The sequence below is a fragment of the Aegilops tauschii genome, chromosome 6 (assembly GCF_002575655.3).
Source record: "Aegilops tauschii subsp. strangulata cultivar AL8/78 chromosome 6, Aet v6.0, whole genome shotgun sequence".
NCBI classification, from domain to species: domain Eukaryota; kingdom Viridiplantae; phylum Streptophyta; class Magnoliopsida; order Poales; family Poaceae; genus Aegilops; species Aegilops tauschii.
In genome coordinates, this window is record NC_053040.3 from 435,537,256 (window position 1) to 435,562,212 (window position 24,957).

Below are 24,957 nucleotides of genomic sequence, written 5' to 3' on the forward strand. Positions count from 1 at the left end.
TTTCTTTTGTGGGTATTTTTGTTTATTTTATTATTTTTGTTTTATGTTTCTATGTGTTTTTCTTTCCTTTATTGGCGTGCCCCTGCTCCCGGTCTTCGAACTAGTCATTAATGGTCGGCAACGTAGGTACCCTTTTTCGGTATGCGTTGCGAACACTTTCATTTTTAGCGTCTCATCTTTTCTGGAGAAGCTCAAATCGAAAGGATAGAGCAGATGGTCCAACTACAGAACTTCTTCTTTTTCATTAATTCCATGGTCGTGCCCTGTGGCACGGCAGCACCCGTACTATTGAAATGGTTCGTCAGTAGAGATGTTCCCATTGGTGCCTCTTCTTTCAATGGTACTATAATTCATATTCCTATCCCTTTATTCCCTTTTTTGGTCTATCTACATTTAAAGAAATTCATACGCTCCATGGACAGAGCAAAAAGTGGAGTGTTGGTCAAAGCTTTTTTTATTTTTTGTGGGTTTTTGGCTGAGTGTAATTATATACATACAAATACTATATAATATGTGCCAAAATTTCATGATTATATGATTATTTTTGCATAGTACGATAAAGTATAATTTCGGTGTAAAGTTGTGCACAACTTTTTTAAAGATTTTTTTCTTCCACTTTTATATACTTATTCTTCTTACTTATTATTAAAAACGTAAATTTTATGTATATTTCGTACAAATTTTGTCAGTGTTTGTTTTAGATTATTTTTCCTTTTTTCTTTGTTCTTAAATGATAATACCGATGCCACTAATGCGTTCTTCCATAGGAAATTTAATTCTTTCTGTTGTGGGTATTTTTGCTTCATTTTTCTATTTCTGTTTCTATGTGTTTTCCTTTTTCCTTTTTTTCCTTCACTGGTTATCTTTTGTTTTTTGTGGGTTTTTTGCTGAGTGTAATTATATACATACAAATATTATATAATATGAGGCAAATTTCATGATTATATGATTATTTTTGCATGCTATGATAAAGTGCAATTTTGGTGCGAAGTTGTGCGCTTTTTTTTAATTTTTTTCTTTCTTCTTAAAGGAAATACAATATTTCAGTTACATTATGTGTGAATTATAGTAGAATGTGAAAAATGCACTATTGTATGCTTATTCTTTGCATATTTCAAAAAGTGCATTTTCAGTGCAAGTTTTGAAAGTTTTTTCTTTTTTCTTTTCTTTCTTCTTAAAGTGTTCCACTCTTTTCTAGAAAATTTCATTTATGTTTTTTTGAAAGGGTAATACCAATGCCATGAATTCATTCTTCCATAGAAAACTTCATTTTTCTAGTTTTTATTTCATTTTTAATTTTCTTTTCTTTACTTTTGTAAGGTAATACCGATGTCACTAATCCATTACTTTTTAGAACACTTTTTTTGCGAAAATCTCACTATATTATGCTCAGTTATGCGGGTTTTTTTTTATCATGGCTGCTTACATGTGGGACCAGGCATCATTTTTTCTGTGATGATGTGTCGTCTGACCGGTCAACGGTTTTGAGATGTGGTCCCATTGTTGTGCTGACGTGGATGCTGGCAGGCGGGTCCATACGTGGGTGACGTGGTTTCTTACATGTGGGACCATACGCCGGTGAATTGTACGCGGGGTCAATATGTTTTACATTGCAGAAATTGGCAGGCATATTTGGCAATTTTGATATGAATTTGTGCAAAATTTGAATTGGAATGCAAATTGAGATGTCGCTGCTTTTATTAAAACGTAAACTTGACAATTGTCAAACAGACTCTCTCAGACATTACAATAACCAGTCGTGGTAAAATACCGCAATATAAATTAGACACATGACTCAGTTTCACGACATCCTCGCACTGCAACCCTGACGATGTACCTAACCAAGGCATCAAGTTCATCAAGTCTCTTTTTGATAGCCATAGTTTTTTCTTCGTTCGCATTCTTGACGACTGCAAGTTTTTCTTGCTGCTCTTGGAGGCCATTGTTGATAGATCGAATACGTATGTTTGATGGTGCATTGTTGTTATGTGGTTGCAACAATTAAAGGTAAATTCCACTGTAATTCAAGAAGCATGTTTTTTTAAAGAATCGTTTTTGAATTTTTGTGTTTACTATTCTTCGGGCAGTTGAAAAATTCCAGGTGTCAATTGATTTGAGATGACAAATCCCACGAAATGAAGTCTTGGCTACAAATTTCGGGGAAAGGATCAATTATTGCTCAACTTGTCACATGCAATAAATTCTTATTTTCATTCATTTTTGTATAGATTAGTTAATACTTGAGAAATAATTGACAAAAAAAAGTTACTTGAGAAATAACTGACAAGTGACAACTATATTCAGGAAAAGAACTTTTGCTAAAGAAAAAAACTAATAAAAGAAGTGCATCCATCCCTTACATGCGGCACACGATACAATATCAAAACCTGTGGGAGCCAGTTGATGCCACCCGACACACACATCATCGGAGGAAATGGGCATGGAATGTCAACCGTGCGAGCTGTGACTATGTTCGCCATGCATGTTCCCTCTTGACTTAAACACCACAGCCTAGCATGCATGTTCAAAAGATCACGCACAATCCCATGCATGCAGGCATAATGTTCATCCCATGAGCTTGTTCTCCTCAGCTAGCTTGCATCAATCAAGCTAGCTATAAATAGACCCGCACAACACCAAGTTTGCTTCACCCATCCGTCCTCATCCTCTCTCTAGATATAAGCCAGCCTCTAGCTAGCTGCACAGCTCATAGCAACCATGGCTGCTGATAAGCTTGCTGCCTTGGTTCTGGTAGCATTGCTGGGTTGTGTGGCGCACACATGCCAAGCGAGCTACAGGTATCCTAACCCATTGCCGCCCACCCCAAGCCCACCACCTCCTGCGGCACCCGCACCAGCAGTACTCACCGTGGGCTACTACCACAAGACGTGCCATAACGCGGAGAAGATCGTGAGGGAGGTCGTCGAGGATGCTGTAAAAGCCAACCCAGGCATCGGCGCCGGGCTCATCCGCCTCTTCTTTCACGACTGTTTCGTCAGGGTACGTCTTACGTGTGGATATTTATGCATGCATGGGTATGTTTGTGAATTGTGAGGTGGTACTAACGTGCTCGAGCCTTTTTGCCCAGGGTTGTGATGCCTCGGTTCTCCTTGACAACACCACGGCCAACCCGCAACCGGAGAAATTCGGCATCCCCAACTTCCCCAGCCTCCGCGGTTTCGAGGTGATCGACGCGGCCAAGGAGAAGCTTGAGAAGGAGTGCGAGGGCGTCGTCTCCTGCGCTGACATCGTGGCCTTTGCGGGGCGCGACGCCACCGTCTTGCTAAGCGGAAAAAAGAAGTTCAGCTTCCTCGACTTCCTATGGGGTGGCTGGAAGTCCGGCTTCGACATGCCGGCCGGTCGCTACGACGGGAACGTGTCCCTCGCCAGTGAGACCCTCCCCAACCTCCCCCCTCCCTTCGCCAACGTCAGTGTCCTCGAGGATATGTTCAGGGTCAAGGGGCTCAGCCTCGAGGACATGGTCACCCTCTCGGGCGCCCACACGGTCGGGATCTCCCACTGCTCGTCCTTCCGTGACCGCCTCCCCCCAAACCCCTCATCGATGGATCCTACTTTAGCCGCATCCCTGCAGGGGCAGTGCAGCCGCGGCGGCGACCCCACTGTGGTTCAGGATCCCGAGACTCCCGATGACCTGGACAACCAATACTATGACAACGTGCAGAAACGCAAGGTGCTGTTCAAGTCAGACGCCACGCTCCTGTCATCTCAGACCACATTGAGATTGGTGGACAACCACGCCAAGGACCCGCAGGAGTGGTTGAAACAATTTAAGGCGGCTATGGTGAAAATGGGCAGCATCGAGGTGAAGACCGAGGCCAACGGGCAGATCAGAAAGCACTGCCGGTTTGTCAATTAACCAGCTCACGAACGGCTGATCAGAATATGGCGTGCCTCGTCTTGAGTTCTGGACTCCTCACAACGGAGAGTAATCAGAATAAGCTCGTGCTTTTGTGTGTGCTAGCTAAGTCACCGGTGCTGTTTTTTCCCTACGAAAGTGTGTTTCATTGGTTCATTCTTTGCACTACATCTGTATTGAATTTTTTGGTGTACTTTATTACGAAGAGATGAGATTGTCAAAGTATCCTCAGTTTGCTTAAATGGGAATTTTAGCACTATGGTGCAGGGAACTGAATTTGTTGGAATTTACTAGTAGGCCTTTGGCCCAAAGATCAACTAAAAATTCTGAAATTCTCTTGGCCAATTCATGCATAGCTTGTGAGTGGTGTGACTGGGACTAAAATTTAGTCTCACCCCGGAAGTTGAGCGAGACTTGCACCTCTTTATAAGGTGAGCTCTTCTACCATTTGTATGAGCATGAGAAGAGAAGACCTACATGCGCTCCTTCTCCTCGTGGGGCTGTTACTTGGACGTGGAGTTTTCTCCACGACCTACCCCAGCCCGCATTATATAGTCAGGCAGACGCCTACGCTAGCCGCCGCCACAACATATGGTTTCACACCATTCCAGATTATGGCGCCGCCACGCACGTCTTCTCCATCCCTCCTTCCGGCGTGCACCGCGAGAAGGGACAACAAGCCTTCGGAACCCGCCTCTCGTGATCCTGTACGGGAGAGGGGCGATCAGGTTTTTGGGGAGCGAACTCGCGCGACTGCTAGCAGCGACGACTTCGCCAACGACAACTTCTTCCCCGACCTCAGCAACATCCTCATCAATGACATTGGCGACAACATCAACGTCGGCGGTCCTGCTCCCGCTGCATCGTATGTGATCTTATCCTCCTTGTTCGAGATCGTGCTAGAATTCTTAGCTCTAGTCTGTTCCCTAGATTTGATCCGTTCATCTACTATGCTAGTTCGCTAATCTCTGTTTTCATCGTCATGATTTATTTACTGTTTATTCGAACTAAATCTCGTAATAATTTGCTCAAATATGCAAAAGTCCAAAAAGCTGATTATAGGCAATTTACTTCTAGTGGTTTTGCTGCGCATCTGAAGCCGCCTACCTTTAAGGGGGGGGGGGGGGTGCAATATAAGAGGTGGCGCACGAGAGCAGTTTACTAGTTCCAGACTATGTACTGCTATGATGCCACCAAGGGCAAGCCTGAGGGCGATCTTAATCCTGCACAGCAGAAAGCTTTTGAGAAGATCGATACCCTCTTTAAAGGCACCCTTGTGAGTGTTCTTGACGATTCCATTGTGGATTCGTATATGTCATTTGATAACGGCAAGGACATGTGGGCGGTGCTCGAGGCCAAATTTGGGCCTAGGGTGCCGGCAACGAGTTGTACGTCATGGAGCAATTCTATGACTACAAGATGACTGATGATCGCTCTGTTGTCCAACAAGCTCATGACATACAGTCGCTCGCAAAGGAACTTGAGTACTTCAAGTGTGTGTTGCTGGACAAATTTGTTGTCGGAGGCATCATTGCCAAGCTTCCACCTTCGTGGAACATTTTTTCTACTTCGCTGAAACACAAGAGACATGAGTTTTCCATTTTGAATCTCGTTGGTACTCTTGATGTTGAAGAGAAGGCGAGAGCAAAAAGACACATGTGCTCGAGTTGCTGAGGGAGCTTCTAGTGCCCACATGGTACAAAAGAAGAACTTCCAGCCCAACAAGTTCAAAAATAACAAGAACAAAACTCAGGGCAAAAGGCAAGTTTGATGCAAAGAACAATCCGTCACATCCTACCAACTTCAAGAAGAATTCTCATAAGAAGGGGAAGGGACTTTGCCATGTCTGCGGTGAACCTAATCACTGGGCTCCGAGATGTCCCAACCGCTTTGAGGAGCGCAGCTATGAGAAGAGCGGCAAGTCCGCTAATGTTGTCATCGGTGATACTGATATGAAGGAATCTGGGTACAATATTTTTCCTACCATCCTTTCAGTATTTCAATCTCCTGATTGGTTAATTGACACCGGTGCCAATGTACATGTTTGCGCTGTCGCCTCAATGTTTTCTTCTTACCAGGTCACAGGGACTTCTCCTGTGCTGATTAGGAACGGGTCACATGCCATTGTTCGAGGTCTCGGTACGGTTGATCTGAAGTTCACTTCTGGAAGATCGTGCATTTGAAGAATGTTCATCATGTTCCGTCCATCAATAAGAATCTCGTTAGTGGTTCCCGTTTATGTCGAGATGGTTTTAAGTTGGTTTTTGAGTCCAATAAAGTTGTAATTTCTAAGTGTGCAAAATTTGTTGGAAAAGGCTATGAGTGCGGAGGCTTGTTCCGCCTGTGTTTGTTAGATATTTGCACTAAAGTTATTAATCATGTTTGCCACGATAATGAGTCTAATATTTGGCATTCACGGCCTAGTCATATTAACTTTGGTTGCATGACGTGGCTAGCTAATACGAGTTTAATTCCGAAATTCACCACTGCAGAGGCAATCTGATCTTTGTGAGATGAATGGCGTGTTGACAAAAGGTGGAAAGAAATACTTCATGACGTTGTTTGATAACTCCACTAGATATTGTTATGTGTATCTTCTGAAATCAAAACACGAGGCTTTAAATTTCTTCAAAAACTATAAAGCTGAAGCAGAGAACCAACTTGATCAAAAATTAAACGGCTTATGTCTGATCGTGGTGGAGAGTATTTTTTCAATGAATTTGATTTGTTTTGTGCAGAACATGGTATAATCCATGAGAGGATGCCTCCCTACTCACCTCAGTCAAATGGGGTAGCCGAAAGAAAGAACCGAACTCTAACAGATTTGGTTAATGCCATGTTAGACACATCGGGTCTCTCCAAGGCATGGTGGGGCGCGCTAATGACTTCATGTCATATCCTAAACCGAGTTCCCACAAAGCATAAGACCATGACTCCATTTGAGGAATGGGAAAGAAAAGATTAAAACTCTCCTACCTACGTACTTGGGGTTGTTTGGCGAAAGTCAACACACCAATTCCCAAGAAGCGCAAGCTTGGACCAAAAACCGTGGATTGTATTCTTCTTGGCTATGCTTTTCATAGCATTGGCTATAGATTTTTTATAATAAAATCTGAGGTATCCGACATGCATGTGAAGGAAATATGCCCTAGAGGCAATAATAAAGTTGTTATTTTATATTTCCTTATATCATGATAAATGTTTATTATTCATGCTAGAATTGTATTAACCGGAAACTTGATACATGTGTGAATACATAGACAAAACAAAGTGTCCCTAGTATGCCTCTACTTGACTAGCTCATTAATCAAAGATGGTTAAGTTTCCTAACCATAGACATGTGTTGTCATTTGATGAACGGGATCACATCATTAGGAGAATGATGTGATGGACAAGACCCATCCGTTAGCTTAGCACTATGATCGTTTAGTTTATTGCTATTGCTTTCTTCATGACTTATACATGTTCTTATGACTATGAGATTATGCAACTCCCGAATACTGGAGGAACACTTAGTGTGCTATCAAACGTCACAACGTAACTGGGTGATTATAAATATGCTCTACAGGTGTCTCCGATGGTGTTTGTTGAGTTGGCATAGATCAAGATTATGATTTATCACTCCGATTGTTGGAGAGGTATCTCTAGGCCCTCTCGGTAATGCACATCACTATAAGCCTTGCAAGCAATGTGACTAATGAGTTAGTTGCGGGATGATGCATTATAGAACGAGTAAAGAGACTTGCCAGTAACGAGATTGAACTAGGTATGGTGATATCGACGATCGTATCTCAGGCAAGTACCATACCGATGACAAAGGGAACAACGTATGTTGTTATGCCGTTTGACCGGTAAAGATCTTCATAGAATATGTAGGAGCCAATATTAGCATCCAGGTTCCGCTATTGGTTATTGACCGGAGATGTGTCTCGGTCATGTCAACATAGTTCTCGAACCCGTAGGGTCCGCACGCTTAACGTTCGATGACGATTTGTATTATGAGTTTATGTGTTTTGATGTACCGAAGGTTGTTCAGAGTCCCGGATATGATCACGGACATGACGAGGTGTCTCGAAATGGTCGAGACATAAAGATCGATATATTGGATGCCTATGTTTGGACATCGGAATGGTTTCGGGTGAGTTCGGGCATTTACCGGAGTACCGGGAGGTTACCGGAACCCCCCGAGAAGTATATGGGCCTTATTGGGCCATAGTGGGATTAAGGAGAAGGGAGTCTAGAAGGGCCCCCCCGAGCACAATCCGAATTGGGTGGGGGGCCGGCCCCCCCTTTCCTCTCCCCTCTCTCCCCCTTCCTTCCTCTCCTAATCCAACTAGGGAAGGGGGGGGATCCTACTCCCGGTGGGAGTAGGACTCCCCTTGGGAGCGCCATAGAGGGCCGGCCCTCCTCCTCCTCCACTCCTTTATATACGGGGAAGGGGGGCACCCCATAGACACACAAGTTGACAGTTGTCTTAGCCGTGTGCGGTGCCCCCCTCCACAGATTCCACCTCGGGCATATCGTTGTAGTGCTTAGGCGAAGCCCTGCGTCGGTAACTTCATCATCACTGTCATCACGCCGTCGTGCTGACGAAGCTCTCCCTCGACACTCAGCTGGATCGAGAGTTCGCGGGACGTCTCCGAGCCGAACGTGTGCAGATCGCGGAGGTGCCGTACTTTCGGTACTAGGATCAGTCGGATCGTGAAGACGTACGACTACATCAACCGCGTTGTCATAATGCTTCCGCTTACGGTCTACGAGGGTACGTGGACTACACTCTCCCTGCTCGTTGCTATGCTTCTCCTAGATAGATCTTGCGTGATCGTAGGATTTTTTTTGAAATACTACATTCCCCAACAGTGGCATCCGAGCCAGGTCTATGCGTAGATGTTATATGCACGAGTAGAACACAAAGAGTTGTGGGCGATAATAGTCATACTACTTACCAGCATGTCATACTTTCATTCGGTGGTATTGTTGGATGAAGCGGCCCAGACCGACATTACATGACCGCGTTCATGAGACTGGTTCTACCGCCGTACTTCGCACACAGGTGTCTAGTGGGTGTCTGTTTCTCCAACTTTAGTTGAATCAAGTGTGACTACGCCCGGTCCTTGTTGAAGGTTAAAACAACACACTTGACGAAAAATTGTTGTGGTTTTGATGCGTAGGTAAGAACGGTTCTTGCTAAGCCCGTAGCAGCCACGTAAAACTTGCAACAACAAAGTAGAGGACGTCTAACTTGTTTTTGCAGGGCATGTTGTGATGTGATATGGTTAAGACGTGATGAGATATAAATTGTTATATGAGACAATCATGTTTTGTAAAGTTATCGGCAACTCGTAGGAGCCTTATGGTTGTCTCTTTATTGCATAAGATGCAAGCGCCATGTAATTGCTTTATTTTACCGCTATGCGACAGCAATTGTTGCAAAAAGCAATAGTTGGCGAGACGACCATGTGACGACACATTGATAGAGATCAAGATGATTGAGATCATGGTGTCATGCCGGTGACGATGGAGATCATGACGGTACTTTGGAGATGGAGATCAAAGGCACAAGATGATGATGGCCATATCATGTCACATATTTTGATTGAATGTGATGTTTATCTTTTATACATCTTATTTTGCTTAGTACGGCAGTAGCATTATAAGATGACCCCTCACTAAATTTCAAGGTATAAGTGTTCTCCTTGAGTATGCACCGTTGCGACAGTTCTTCGTGCTGAGACACCACGTGATGATCGGGTGTGATAAGCTCTACGTTCACATACAACGGGTGCAAGCCAGTTTTGCACACGTAGAATACTCGGGTTAAACTTGATGAGCCTAGCATATGCAGATATGGCCTCGGAACACTGAGACCGAAAGGTCGAGCGTGAATCATATAGTAGATATGATCAACATAGTGGTGTTCACCATTGAAAACTACTCCATCTCACGTGATGATCGTACATGGTTTAGTTGATTTGGATCACGTGATCACTTAGATGATTAGAGGGATGTCTATCTAAGTGGGAGTTCTTAAGTAATATGATTAATTGAACTTAGTCCTGATAGTTTTTGCATATCTATATTGTAGATCAATAAATTGCGATGTAGCTCCCTGTTTATTTTTTTGATATGTTCCTAGAGAAAAACTATGTTGAAAGATGATAGCAGCAATGATGCGGACTAGGTCCGTGATCTGATGATTATCCTCATTGCTGCACAGAATAATTATGTCCTTGATGCACCGCTAGGTGATGGACCTATTGCAGGAGCAGATAACAGACATTATGAACGTTTGGCAAGCTCGGTATGATAACTACTTGATAGTTTAGTGCGCCATGCTTTACGGCTTAGAACCGGGACTTCAGAAACGTTTTGCACGCCACAGAGCATATAAGATGTTCTAAGAGCTGAAATTAGTATTTTAGACTCATGCCCGAGTCGAGAGGTATGAGACCTCTGACAAGTACTTTGCCTACAAGATGGAGGAGAATTGCTCAACTAGTGAGCATGTGCTCAAATTGTCTGAGTACTACAATCGCTTGAATCAAGTGGGAGTTAATCTTCCAGATAAAATAGTGATTGACAGAGTTCTCTAGTCACTATCACCAAGTTATTGGAACTTCGTGATGAACTATAATATGCAAGGGATGACGAAAACGATTCCCGAGCTCTTCGTGATGCTGAAATTGACGAAGGTAGAAATCAAGAAATGCATCAAATGTTGATGGTTGACAAGACCACTACTTTCAAGTAAAAGGGCAAGGGAAAGAAAGGGAACTTCAAGAAGAATGGCAAGCAAGTTGCCACTCCCATGAAGAAGCCCAAAGCTAGACCCAAGCCTGAAATTGAGTGTTTCTACCGCAAAGGAAATGGTCACTGGAAGTGGAACTGCCATAGATACTTGGCGGATAAGAAGGATGGCAAAGTGAACAAAGGTATATTTGATATACATGTTATTGATGTGTACTTTACTAGTGTTTATAGCAACCCCTCAGTATTTAATACTGGTTCAGTTGCTAAGAGTAGTAACTCGAAACGGGAGTTGCAAAATAAACAGAGGCTAGTTAAGGGCGAGGTGATGATGTGAGTTGGAAGTGATTCCAAGGTTGATAAGATCACCATCGCACACTCCCTTTACCTTCAGGATTAGTGTTGAACCTAAAATAAAAGTTATTTAGTGTTTGCGTTGAGCATAAATATGATTGGATCATGTTTATTGCAATGCGGTTATTCATTTAAGTCAAAGAATAATTGTTGTTCTATTTACATGAATAAAACCTTCTATGGTCATACACTCAATATAAATGGTTTACTGAATCTCGATCGTAGTGATACACATATTCATAATATTGAAGCCAAAAGATGCAAAGTTAATAATGATAGGGCAACTTATTTGCGGCACTGCCGTTTAGGTCATATTGGTGTAAAGCAGATGAAGAAACTCCATGCTGATGGACTTTTGGAATCACTTGATTATGAATCACTTGATGCTTGCGAACCATGCCTCATGGGCAAGATGACTAAAACTCCGTTCTCCAGAAAAATGGAGCGAACAACTGACTTATTGGAAATAATACATACTACACCAACCGCGTTGTCATAACGCTTCTGCTTACGGTATACGAGGGTACGTGGACTACACTCTCCCTACTTGTTGCTATGCTTCTCCTAGATAGATCTTGCGTGATCGTAGGATTTTTTTTGAAATACTACGTTCCCCAACAGCATGCTGGTACAATTATGGAGTCGAATGATGTGACTTTCTTTGAGGACATGTTTTCTATGAAGGATATGTTGTGTTCATCAAATCTGGAGATACCTACTCCATCTTGTGAGGAATTCGCTGTAATTCCTGAACTCACCATTGCAATGGAACACATTGAGAATCCTGTTGAGGATGACAATGAAACTCCTATAAGGAGTAAGAGACAGAGGACCGCAAAGTCCTCTGGTGATGATTTCATTGTGTACCTCGTGGATGACAAACTCAGGACTATTTCAGAAGCCTATGCATCTCCTGATGCTGACTACTGGAAGGAAGTTGTCCGCAGCGAGATGGATTCCATCTTAGCAAACAAAACCTGGCAAATCACTAATCATCCTTATGGGTGCAAACCTGTAGGATGTAAGTGGGTGTTCAAGAAAAATCTTTGACCTAATGGTACGATTGAAAAGTACAAAGCACGGCTTGTGGCCAAGGGTTATACCCAGAAACAAGGTGAATACTACTTTGATACTTACTCACCTGTGGCTAGACTGACCACTATTCGGGTGCTACTATCACCGGCTGCCTCACACGGTCTTCTCGTTCATCAAATGGACGTTAGGACGACTTTCCTCAATGGAGAGTTGAAGGAGGAAATTTACATGGATCAGCCAGATGGCTTTGTAGTACCTGGCCAGGAAGGAAAGGTGTGCAAGTTATTAAAGTCTTTATATGGCCTTAAACAAGCTCATAAGGAGTGGCATGAGAAGTTCGAAAGAACATTAACTGCTGCAGGCTTTGTAGTAAACGATGGTGACAAGTGTGTGTACTATTGCCATGGTGGGGACGAAGGAGTTATTCTTTCTCTGTATGTCGATGACATACTGATTTTTGGAACCAAACTTGATTTAACCAAGGAGGTTAAGGATTTTTTATCTCGTTGTTTTGAGATGAAGGATCTAGGAGTAGCTGGGAGATAAGAATGGTGAGATTGCACTGCTTCAGTACTCATCGTGGGCTACTACCACAAGAAGTGCCATAACACAGAGAAGATCGTGAGGGAGGTCGTCGAGGATGCTGTAAAAGCCAACCCTGGCATCGGCGCCGGGCTCATCCGCCTCTTCTTCCACGACTGTTTCATCAGGGTTCATCTTACGTGTGGCTATTTACGCATGCATGGGTATGTTTATGAATTGTGAGGTGGTACTAACGTGCTCGAGCCTTTTTGCCCAGGTTTGTGATGCCTCGGTTCTCCTTGACAACACCAGGCCAACCCACAGCCGGAGAAGTTCAGCATCCCCAACTTCCCCAGCCTCCGCGGTTTCAAGGTGATCGATGCGGCCAAGAAGAAGCTTGATAAGGAGTGCCAGGGCGTCGTCTCATGCGCTGACATCGTGGCCTTCGCCGGGCGCGACGCCACCATCTTGCTAAGTGGAAAAAAGAAGTTCAGCTTCCTCGACTTCCTATGGGGTGGCAGGAAGTCCAGCTTCGACATGCCGGCCGGCCGGTACGACGGGAACGTGTCCCTCGCCAGCGAGACCCTCCCCAACCTCCCCCTCCCTTCGCCAACATCAGTGTTCTCGAGGATATGTTCAGGATCAAGGGGCTCGGCCTCGAGGACATGGTCACCCTCTCCGGCGCGCACACGGTCGGGATCTCCCACTGCTCGTCCTTCCGTGACCGCCTCCCCCCAAGCGCCTCAGACCCCTCATCCATGGATCCTACTCTAGACGCATCCCTGCAGGGGCAGTGTGCCCGCGGCGGTGACCCCACTATGGTTCAGGATCCCGAGACTCCCGATGACCTGGACAACCAATACTATGACAACGTGCAAAAACGCAAGGTGCTGTTCAAGTCAGATGCCACGCTCATGTCATCTGAGACAACATCAACGCTGGTGGACAGACACGCCAAGGACCCGCGGGAGTGGTTGAAAAAATTCAAGGCGGCTATGGTGAAAATGGGCAGCATCGAGGTGAAGACTGAGGCCAACGGGCAGATCAGAAAGAACTGCCGGTTAGTCAACCAACGCACAAATGGCTGATCAGAATATGGCGTGCCTCATCTTAAGTTCTTGACTCCTAGCAACCGAGAGTAATCAGCATAAGCTCGTGATTTGGTGTGTGCTAGCTAAATTACCGGTGCTGTTTTTTTTCCTATGAAAATGTATTTTACTGGTTCATTCTTTGTTTTAAATCTGTATTGAATCTTTTCTGTGTACTTATTATGGAGAGAGGATATTGTCAAGGTATCTTCAGTTTGCTAAAATGGGAATTTCAACACTACCTTGCATGGAGCTGAATCTAAAGAAACACACTAACCCTGCTTATAAAAAATGTATTCCCTCCGTCCCAAAGTAAGAGTTGTTGATTTAGTACTACAAAGTTATACTTAATTAATCCCTCAAAAAAATTTATACTTAATTAAACCAAAAAATATTATACTTAATCAACGACATTTATTTTGAGACAAAGGGAGTACTAACCAGCTCGTTATTTCAAAAAAAAAAACTAGCATGATGATCGATGCATTTGCACTGCTTGATTTGTTTTTTCACGCAAAACTAGCAAGATGATTGATACATTTTCACCTATGTGCACCAAAAGCTTATGCTAAGCAAGATAAACAACTAAGTGATAGCAAGATATATGACATGTAACACTATGGCTATCACAAAGTAAAGTGCAGAAGTAAAGGGCTCGGGCAAGAGATAACCGAGGCACGCGGAGACGATGATGTATCCCAAAGTTCACACTTTCGCGAATGCTAATCACCGTTTGGAGTGGTGTGCAGGCACAATGGTCCCCAAAAAAGCCACTACGGCCACCGTAATCTCCTTACGCCCTCGCACAATGCAAGATGTCGTGATTTTACTAAGGGACCCTTGAGGGCGGTCACCGAACCCGTACAAATCACAACCCTTGGGGGCGGTGACCGAACCCGTACACTTTGGCAGCCCTTTGGGGTGGTCACCGGAACCCGTACAAATCGCTCGGGGTAATCTCCACAACTTAATTGGAGACCCCGAAGCTTTTCCCGAAGCTTTCCACCACAAGAATTGAGCTCCGCGACACCAACTGCCTAGGGCACCAAAGCACCCAAGAGGAACAAGTTCAAGGGTGCTCAAACACCCAAGAGTAATAAGCTTCTTACCTTCACTTGCACGTATCACCGTGGAGAACTCAAACCATTTCGCCAAATGCAATGGCAAGGGCACACGGAGTGCCCAAGTCCTTCACTCTCAAATCTCACCACAATAACAAAAGCTATGGAGGAATACGAGAGGAAGAACAAGGAGAACACAAAGAACTCCAAGATTTAGATCCAAGGTGTTCCCCTCACTTAGAGGAGAAAGTGATTGGTGGAAATGTAGATCTAGATCTCCTCTCTCTTTTCCCTCAAGAACTTGCAAAAATCATTGGAGGGATTGAGAGAAAGCAAGCTCGAAGAAGGTCAACAACAAGGGGGCAAAATACGAGCTAAAAGGATAAGAACCATTGGGGAAGAAGACCCCCTTAAATAGGCCCTCTCAAATCAACCAGTTGCGCCCACGGCTCGCACATTAGCGGTACGACCGCTCTGGAGAGCGGTACTACTGCTCGGACGGTAGTACCCACAGAGCAGTGCAATGATGAGGAGCCACGAGGCGGTAGTGCTGTCGGAGCGGTACTACCACTCGCCCTAGCGGTACTACCACTGGGGTTGCAGCTTAGGGGCTTATGGAGATAGGGCAGTCTAGTGGAGTGTGACAGTCTCGTAACAGCGATACTACCGCCCAGTGTGAGCGGTACTACCACTTTTAAGTTGTAGTACCACGCACAAATTGCCTCCCTACTACCACTGAGAGCGCGACAGAACCAGAAGAAACTGGATAAGCAGAAGTGGAGCGGTAGTGGGCATGTGGTACTACCGCTTGCACTACCGTTCTACGGCCGCGCAACCCGACACGGAAAGTCGAGTCCCGAGAAGCAGCGGTAGTAGCCACAGTACTTGATACGTCTCCAACGTATCTATAATTTTTTATTGTTTCATGCTATTATATTATCAACCTTGGATGTTTTATATGCATTATTATGCTATTTTATATCATTGTTTGGGACTAATCTATTAACCTAGTGCCCAGTGTCAGTTGTTGTTTTTTCTTGTTTTTGTCTTTACAGAAATCAATACCAAACAGAGTCCAAATGGAATGAAACTTTTTGATGATTTTTCTTGGACCACAAGACACCGTGGAAGCTTCGGGAGGAGGCTAGAAGGGCCACGAGGGGGCAACAAGCTTAGGAGGCGCCCCCAAGCTTGTGCCCCCCTGGCACCTCTAACCCTAATTCTTCTTCTATAAATAGCCAAATATTTCCAGAAGACCAGATGGCACACCAAAAATACTTTTTCGCCGCTGCAAGTTTCTGTCTTCATGAGATCCCATCTGGGACCCTTTTTGGTACTCTGCCGGAGGGGTATTCGATCACGGAGGGCTTCTACATTAACCTTGCTGCCTTTTCGATGATGCGTGAGTAGTTTACCATAGACCTACGGGTCCATAGCTAGTGGCTAGATGGCTTCTTCTCTCTCTTTGACCTTCAATACAATGTTCTCCTCGATGTTCTTGGAGATCTATTCTATGTAATCTTCTTTTGTGGTGTGTTTGTTGAGATCCGATGAATTGTGGGTTTATGATCAGATTATCTATGAATATTATTTGAGTCTTCTCTTAACTCTTTTATGCATGATTTATATAGCTTTGTATTTCTCTTCGATCTATTGATTTGGTTTGGCCAACTAGATTGATTTTTCTTGTAATGGGGGAGGTGCTTTGTAATGGGTTCAATCTTGCGGTGCTCAATCCCAGTGACAGAAAGAAAGGGACATGACACGTATTTGTATTGCTGCCATTAAGGATAAAAAGATGGGGTTTGTTCATATTGATTGGATCTATCCCTCTACATCATGTCATCTTGCTTAAGACGTTACTCCGTTCTTGTTAACTTAATACACTAGATGCATGCTAGACTACGGTCGATATGTGGAGTAATAGTAGTAGATGCAGACATGAGTCAGTCTACTTGTCTCGGACGTGATGCCTATATACATGATCATTGCCTTAGATATCGTCATAACTATGTGCTTTTCTACCAATTGTTCAACAGTAATTTGTTTACCTACCATATGCTTTCTTTCAAGAGAGAAGCCTCTAGTGAAAACTATGGCCCCCGGGTCTATCTTTTATCATATTATTTTTTAGATCTACAAAATCAAAAACACAAAAATACCTTGCTGCAATTTATTTACTTTTATATTTCACACTTTTACTTATCTTTTATATCTATCACTATCAGATCTCATCCTTGCAAGTAACCGTGAAGGGATTGACAACTCCTTTATCGCGTTGGGTGCAAGTATTTGTTTGTTTGTGCAAGTGTAATTATTAGAGACTTGTGTGTTCCTCCTACTGGATTGATACCTTGGTTCTTAACTGAGTGAAATACTTATCTCTACTTTGTTGCATCACCCTTTTCTCTTCAAGGGAAAAACCAACGCAAGCTCAAAAAGAAGCAGTACTGGATGCGCCGACAATGGAATGGTCGTGATCACACCCGCATCAAATGGTCACGCCGGGACACGGGGCATGACCCTGAAAACAAACCTAGAAAGTTAGCAAGGAAGCCAGCAGACGTCCAAACAAAGGCTCAAGGACAACAAGAGTGATTTACGGGGCGACCGCCGAGATATGCCTTCTCGTCGGTGCGATTAGAGGGATCTGTAGCCTAGGGGACTTCACAACGCCTCCGCGAGGCTCGCAGTCGGACGGGGTTTCTTCCCGGACACCGCGGCGAAGCCATTTTAAGGGCTAACGCCACACGTCGACGATCGCCTCTTTGCCATTGTCCCCACCTTTACCTTCCACGATGTCCTCAACCCCCTCGTCGCCCTCGACATCCTCGGCAATGTCGACATCATCGTCTCCATCGTCTTCATTATCACCACCCTCGCCGCTCCCGTCGTCGCTAGACGGGGAGGTACCGTCCTCGTCATCACCCCAGTCCTCGGAGGTCTCCGTCTGTACCTCCTTTGGAGCCCGATTCTTCCCTCGGCTGGGGCTGATCTCCTCGCGAGAGGGCTCGGAGGGGGTAACGACCATGCGGGCGGCTAGGCCAGGGCTAACTTGCTGCCACGGCCTCGAAGGCTCAGAACGAAAGGTCTATATGGAGGCGAAGTCCTATAAAAAAGCAAGGAAAGGGACGCAGATCAACATGTAAATCCCGGAAGCGAGCGAGAAAACTGCGAACGAGATGCTTACGCTGCCGGGAAGGAGGCCGGCCAAAAAAGGCCGCACAGTCTCTTTGTTAGACCTTGTAATGGCGTCAGGCCCAACCAAGCCGCTGAGGGGCATGTCGATCGGCTCGGCACGCAGCTCCTTCTGGGAGACCTTCCCGGGGTTTGCAGGCCTCGTGCATCAGGACATCAGGGAGCTCCGAGCTTGTAGAGGCAGAACATGATGAGCCACCCATGTTTGCACGATGTGGCCTCCAATGAACCCACCTCTCTTTAAGCAGGCGGTGGCCTCCGCGAGAACTTTAACCTCTGGGGTCAGCTTGGAGAGCAGAGCCCACGAGAATACCTTCTGGGGAGGCTCATTCACGAAGGCCGGCAGGTCTTCGCTTTTGGTTTCTAAGAACCTACATATGAGTTGTGAGCAACAACTCTTTGAGAGTTCGGCCAGGGACTGAACATGTCCAGCAATCCTAAGTCGTGGATGAAATGTAGAGGATGAGCTACCGATGAAAATTGAGAACTTCCCAGGTTCGGGCCACCTTGGTGTAGTACCCTACTCCTACTTTGTTTTGTATTGCAATGGTAGAGAGCTACAATGTGTCTATTACAAGGTGAAAGAATCGACCTTTTTGCGGTCCCGACCCTCCCCTATTTATACAATGCGGGCGAGGGAGAAAGAATGTTCGAGGTGAAGGGAGAGAATCTCTCCCTTCACCTCCGTCCACTAAGGGTACCCCCTAGCGTCTGTAGCTGCTACAGTGCCACCCTATGGCGTGCTCGTGTGGGTCGTCCAGCAACACTGTTGATGACCTACTAAAGACAAGACGTCATCGGTAGGCCACCCAAAGTAAAACCTCATTGCTTCAGCTCCATGCTTTGTCCGTAGGCATAGTCCGCCTTTGTACCTCCAGGCAGAACTCTTTCTCCCATCCCGTGTGGGATACCCGGAATGGCTTCCTGGGAGGTTCGTTCAGGAGGGAAAAATCCCCAAACTATCTTGTTGAATCCCTTCCATCATCGTATTTACTCCTTGCTCACCATGGCGCCGTCTTGGATCCTCTCGGTCGTCCGGTCCTCGATACCCCGTAATCCATGGGTTCGACAGTCGCTGAGGCCCTCCACGTAGAACCACGACTTGTGCCACTCCCGAACGGATTTGGGGAGGTCAAAGAAGAAAAAGGTGGAGTTGGGACGGAGCTGCAGGATGGCTCCCCCAAACTTGCAGACGGCGTCCTCATTCGATTTGACGCAGACCCAGAAGCAATAGTGAAACATGTCAAAATGCGGTGCTATCCCAAGGTAGCACTCGCAGAAGGTGATAATTTTTTTGATGTGCAGAACCTCGCTGGGTGGGATATGGTGAAGTTGGCACCCAAGAAAATAGAGGAGGCCACGCACGAAAGGATGAAGAGGGAAGCCGAGCCCTCGCCCGAAGTAGCCTGAGCACAAGACGTGCTCGTTGGCATGGGGCTCCGAGGGGACCTTCCCGCTTGGGATGTGCACCTTCAGATCCGTTGGCATGGACGTGTCGTCCTTATAGCCCTTGATCTTGCCCTCCATTGCCACAGATGAGAACCATTTCCTTGTGGATTTGCGCATGGCGTGCCTGGGCTTCGCTCCCCTTTTAGGAGCGGCCCTCTTCCACTTTCCGCCAGTAGACTTGGAAGGCGGCTCCTAGCCAGAAGTCAGCACCTCTTCTCGCTCCTCGTCTTGGCCATCAGCGGCGAGGGAACACGAGCAGCCGAAATAAAGTGACGGCGCGACAGAGGGTTCGAGACAATCAAGGGGGCGAGAGCTGGAATGAGGTAGGGTTTTGAAACCTCAGTTTCCCTCACCTTATAAAGTGTCCGGATCCAAGGCGCCGTCCACGCACGATGGAACGGGCCAATTTTTCCATTGCCTTGGGAGAGTTTCTCTCTTTCCCCTCCTTTTTTGCAGAAGATAGAGGCAACAATTACGGTTGGTCCCCTTTTAAAGACTCATGATGTGATTATCAACGATGTCGACTTGGCGTCCAAACTAAGGGGCGCCCGATCCTTCGAGCGAGCCAAACTCAGGGGCTGCCTGGGCTCTCAAGGGACAAGAACAATGAAGGAGCCCATCAGAGGTCTCGCGACCCTCACTGCGACCTCTGCCACGCTCGAAGGCTACTGACAGGGTCCTATACCCGGGGTGGCTAACACCAACGAGCCCAGCCTCATCAACTACATGGGGGGCAATAGGCCCACGACGTGGTGCTAACCCTAGGAGGCCAGTAGACCTTTGTGACGCCCAAGACTAGAGGACGATGACACCCCAGATCCCATCCGGCATGTAAACCCTAGACCTCTCATGTCTATATAATGGGAGGTCTAGGGTTCCCCTTGATCCATCTATCCTCGGATTGGAGAACTCTCGGTAGCAACATCATACACCATTGTAACTCCTCGCATGAGGTATCCCTCCATTATGAATAACCAAAACCATCAGGACGTAGGGTATTACTCTCCAGAGGCCCGAACCTGGATAAACCCCTCGTGTGACCTCCGATCCATGACTTCCAGCTGCGCTTGGACCCCTACCGAGGGATCCGATAGGAATTTGCTCCGTCAACAGGAGAAAAGCGCGGAGCTTGCGCCAACCAACGCTTCCTCAAAAACAATTGATCACCTGCTATTGTCGCTACCTACACACCTCCAGGGTAGCTCTGACTTCATGAAAACATGGCGAGACAGAGGAAATTCTATCGAGGACGCTAGAAACAGACGACTACCAGCACACTAAGGCATAGCCTAGTGGTGGGGAGGGGTTGATGGCTTCCCACCCGCCCAGGTTCAAGGCATGGTACTTGCAATTTGGGTTTGTTGCACCAATTATACTGTAGGGGGTTCCCTTATAGTCTTTCTATAAAAAAACAGACGACTACCAAAGCCATGTTGAGACCATGCCATATGGCCATCATCATCGTTGCCAAACTCGATGCCACTGTTGGGAAACGCAGTAATTTCAAAAAATTCCTACGATCACGCAAGATCTATCTAGGAGATGCATAGCAATGAGAGGGGAGCGTGTGTCCATGAAGGAAATATGCCCTAGAGGCAATAATAAAGTTGTTATTTATATTTCCTTATATCATGATAAATGTTTATTATTCATGCTAGAATTGTATTAACCAGAAACTTAGTACATGTGTGAATACATAGACAAACAGAGTGCCCCTAGTATGCCTCTACTAGACTAGCTCGTTAATCAAAGATGGTTAAGTTTCCTAGCCATAGACATGTGTTGTCATTTGATGAACGGGATCACATCATTAGAGAATGATGTACTATGATTGTTTAGTTTATTGCTATTGCTTTCTTCATGACTTATACATGTTCCTATGACTATGAGATTATGCAACTCCCGAACACCGGAGGAACACTTAGTGTGCTATCAAACGTCACAACATAACTGGGTGATTATAAAGATGCTCTACAAGTGTCTCCGATGGTGTTTGTTGAGTTGGCATAGATCGAGATTAGGATTTGTCACTCCGATTGTCGAAGAGGTATCTCTGGGCCCTCTCGGTAATGCACATCACTATAAGCCTTGCAAGCAATGTGACTAAAGAGTTAGTTGCGGTATGATGCATTACGGAATGAGTAAAGAGACTTGCCGGTAACGAGATTGAACTAGGTATGATGATACCGACGATCGAATCTCGGGCAAGTAACATACCGATGACAAAGGGAATAACGTATGTTGTTGTGCGGTTTGACCGATAAAGATCTTCATAGAATATGTAGGAGCCAATATGAGCATCCACGTTCCGCTATTGGTTATTGACCGCAGATGTGTCTCGGTCATGTCTACATAGTTCTCGAACCCGTAGGGTCCGCACGCTTAACGTTCGATGACGATTCGTATTATGAGTTTATGTGATTAGATGTACCGAAGGTTGTTCGGAGTCCCGGATGAGATCACATACATGACGAGGAGTCTCGAAATGGTCGAGACATAAAGATTCATATATTGGAAGGCTACATTCGGACACTGAAATGGTTCGGGTCGTTTCGGATAAGTTTCGGAGTACCGGGGGTTACCGGAACCCCCCGGGAAGTTAATGGGCCTCTTGGTACTAGTGGTGTAAGAGAGAAGGCAGGCCAAGGCGTGGCGTGCGCCCCCCTAGCCCAAAACGAATTGGACTAGGGCTAGGGGGGCCGGCCCCCCTTTTCCTTCTCTTCTTCCTCTCCTTCCTTCTTCTCCTGCTTGGACTAGGAAAGGGGGAAACCTACTCCTACTAGGAGTAGGAATCCCCCCCTTGGGCGCGCCCCTTGTGGACGGTCCTCCTCCTCCCCTCCTTTATATACGGGGGAAGGGGGCACCCCATAGACACAAGTTGATCTTTAGACGTGTGCGGTGCCCCCCTCCACAGTTTTCCACCTCGGTCATATTGTCGTAGTGCTTAGGCGAAGCCCTGCGTCGGTAACTTCATCATCACCGTCACCACGCCGTCGTGCTGATGAAACTCTCCCTCGACCTCAGCTGGATCTAGAGTTCGAGGGATGTCACCGAGCTGAACGTGTGCATATCGTGGAGGTGCCGTGCGTTCGGTACTTGATAGGTTGGATCGCGAAGACGTTCGACTGCATCAACCGCGTTACTAAACGCTTCCACTTTCGGTCTACGAGGGTACGTGGACACACTCTCCCCGCTCGTTGCTATGCTTCTCCTAGATAGATCTTGCATGATCATAAGATTTTTTTTTGAAATACTACGTTCCCCAACAGTGGCATCTGAGCCAGGTCTATGCGTAGATGTTATATGCACGAGTAGAACACAAAGAGTTGTGGGCGATAATAGTCATACTGCTTACCAGCATGTCATACTTTGATTCGACGGTATTGTTGGATGAAGTGGCCCCGACCGACATTACATGACCGCGTTCATGAGACTGGTTCTACCGCCGTGCTTTGCACACAGGTGGCTAGTGGGTGTCAGTTTCTCCAACTTTAGTTGAATCGAGTGTGACTACGCCCGGTCCTTGTTGAAGGTTAAAACAGCACACTTGACGAAAAATCGTTGTGGTTTTGATGCGTAGGTAAGAACGATTCTTGCTAGAAGCCCGTAGCAGCCACGTAAAACTTGCAACAACAAAGTAGAGGACGTCTAACTTGTTTTTGCAGGGCTTGCTGTGATGTGATATGATCAAGACGTGATGATATATAAATTGTTGTATGAGATGATCATGGTTTGTAACAATTACCGGCAACTGGCAGGAGCCATATGGTTGTCGCTTTATTATATGAAATGCAATCGCCATGTAATTGCTTTACTTTATCACTAAGCGGTAGCGATAGTCGTAGTAGCTATAGTTGGCGAGATGACAACGATGCTTCGATGGAGATCAAGGTGTCAAGCCGGTGACAATGGTGATCATGACGGTGCTCTGGAGATGGAGATCAAAGGCACAAGATGATGATGGCCATATCATATCACTTATATTGATTGCATGTGATGTTTATCTTTTTTATGCATCTTATTTTGCTTAGTACGGTGGTAGCATTATAAGATGATCTCTCACTAAATTTCAATGTACAAGTGTTCTCCCTGAGTATGCACCGTTGCGACAGTTCGTCGTGCCGAGACACCACGTGATGATCGGGTGTGATAAGCTCTACGTTCACATACAACGGGTGCAAGCCAGTTGTGCACACGCAGAATACTCGGGTTAAACTTGACGAGCCTAGCATATGCAGATATGGCCTCGGAACACTGAGATCGAAAGTCGAGCGTGAATCATATAGTAGATATGATCAACATAGTGATGTTCACCATTGAAAACTACTCCATCTCACGTGATGATCGGACATGGTTTAGTTGATATGGATCACGTGATCACTTAGATGATTAGAGCGATGTCTATCTAAGTGGGAGTTCTTAAGTAATATGGTTAATTGAACTTTAATTTATCATGAACTTAGTACCTGATAGTATTTTGCATGTCTATGTTGTTGTAGATAAATGGCCCGTGCTATTGTTCCGTTGAATTTTAATGCATTCCTAGAGAAAGCTAAGTTGAAAGATGATGGTAGCAACTACACGGACTGGGTCCGTAACTTGAGGATTATCCTCATTGCTGCACAGAAGAATTACGTCCTGGAAGCACCGCTAGGTGCAAGACCCGCTGCAGGAGCAACGCCGGACGTTGTGAACGCCTGACAGAGCAAAGCTGATGACTACTTGATAGTTCAGTGTGCCATGCTTTACGACTTAGAACCGGGACTTCAACGACATTTTGAATGTCATGGAGCATATGAGATGTTCCAGGAGTTGAAGTTAATATTTCAAGCAAATGCTCGGATTGAGAGATATGAAGTCTCCAATAAGTTCTACAGCTGCAACATAGAGGAGAATAGTTCTGTCGGTGAACATATACTCAGAATGTCTGCGTACCACAATCACTTAACTCAGCTGGGAGTTAATCTTCCGATTGATAGTGTCATTGACAGAGTTCTTCAATCACTGCCACCAAGCTACAAAAGCTTCGTGATGAAATATAATATGCAAGGGACGGATAAGACAATTCCCGAGCTCTTCGTAATGCTAAAGGCTGCGGAGGTAGAAATCAAGAAGGAGCATCAAGTGTTGATGTTCAACAAGACCACTAGTTTCAAGAAAAAGGGCAAAGGGTAGAAGGGGAACTTCAAGAAGGACGGCAAGCGAGTTGCTGCTCAAGTGAAGAAGCCCAAGTCTGGACCTAAGTCTGAGACTGAGTGCTTCTACTACAAAGGGACTGGTCACTGGAAGCGGAACTGCCCCAAGTATTTGGCGGATAAGAAGGATGGCAAAGTGAAAGGTATATTTGATATACATGTTACTGATGTGTACCTTACTAATGCTCGTAGTAGCGCCTGGGTATTTGATACTGGTTCTGTTGCTCATATTTGCATCTCGAAGCAGGGGCTACGGATTAAATGAAGATTGGCTAAGGACGAGGTGATGATGCGCGTGGGAAATGGTTCCAAAGTCTATCTGATCGCCGTCGGCACGCTACCTCTACATCTACCTTTGGGATTAGTTTTAGACCTGAATAATTGTTATTTGGTGCCAGCGTTAAGCATGAACATTATATCTGGATCTTGTT

At 45.5% G+C, this 24,957-nt stretch overlaps 1 protein-coding gene and 1 pseudogene across 1 annotated transcript; both read left to right on the forward strand.

Moving 5' to 3' along the window:
• The first annotated feature begins 1,916 nt into the window (after positions 1 to 1,916).
• LOC109780873 (peroxidase 2) lies at positions 1,917 to 4,154 on the forward strand. Its single transcript, XM_020339459.4, has 2 exons — positions 1,917 to 3,000; positions 3,089 to 4,154. The coding sequence occupies exons 1-2, from the start codon at positions 2,719 to 2,721 to the stop codon at positions 3,875 to 3,877; spliced, it is 1,071 nt and encodes a 356-aa protein (XP_020195048.1). The 5' UTR covers positions 1,917 to 2,718; the 3' UTR covers positions 3,878 to 4,154.
• Positions 4,155 to 5,051: 897 nt separating this feature from the next.
• On the forward strand, positions 5,052 to 13,999 carry LOC109780872 (peroxidase 2-like; annotated as a pseudogene).
• The last annotated feature ends 10,958 nt before the right edge of the window (positions 14,000 to 24,957 follow it).

Bases quoted from the DNA above. Each gene is read 5' to 3' on its own strand.
- LOC109780873 (XM_020339459.4), top strand. From the start codon at position 2,719: ATGGCTGCTGATAAGCTTGCTGCCTTGGTTCTGGTAGCATTGCTGGGT. The intron at 3,001-3,088 runs GTACGTCTTACG...CTTTTTGCCCAG, and splicing joins TTCACGACTGTTTCGTCAGG to GGTTGTGATGCCTCGGTTCT.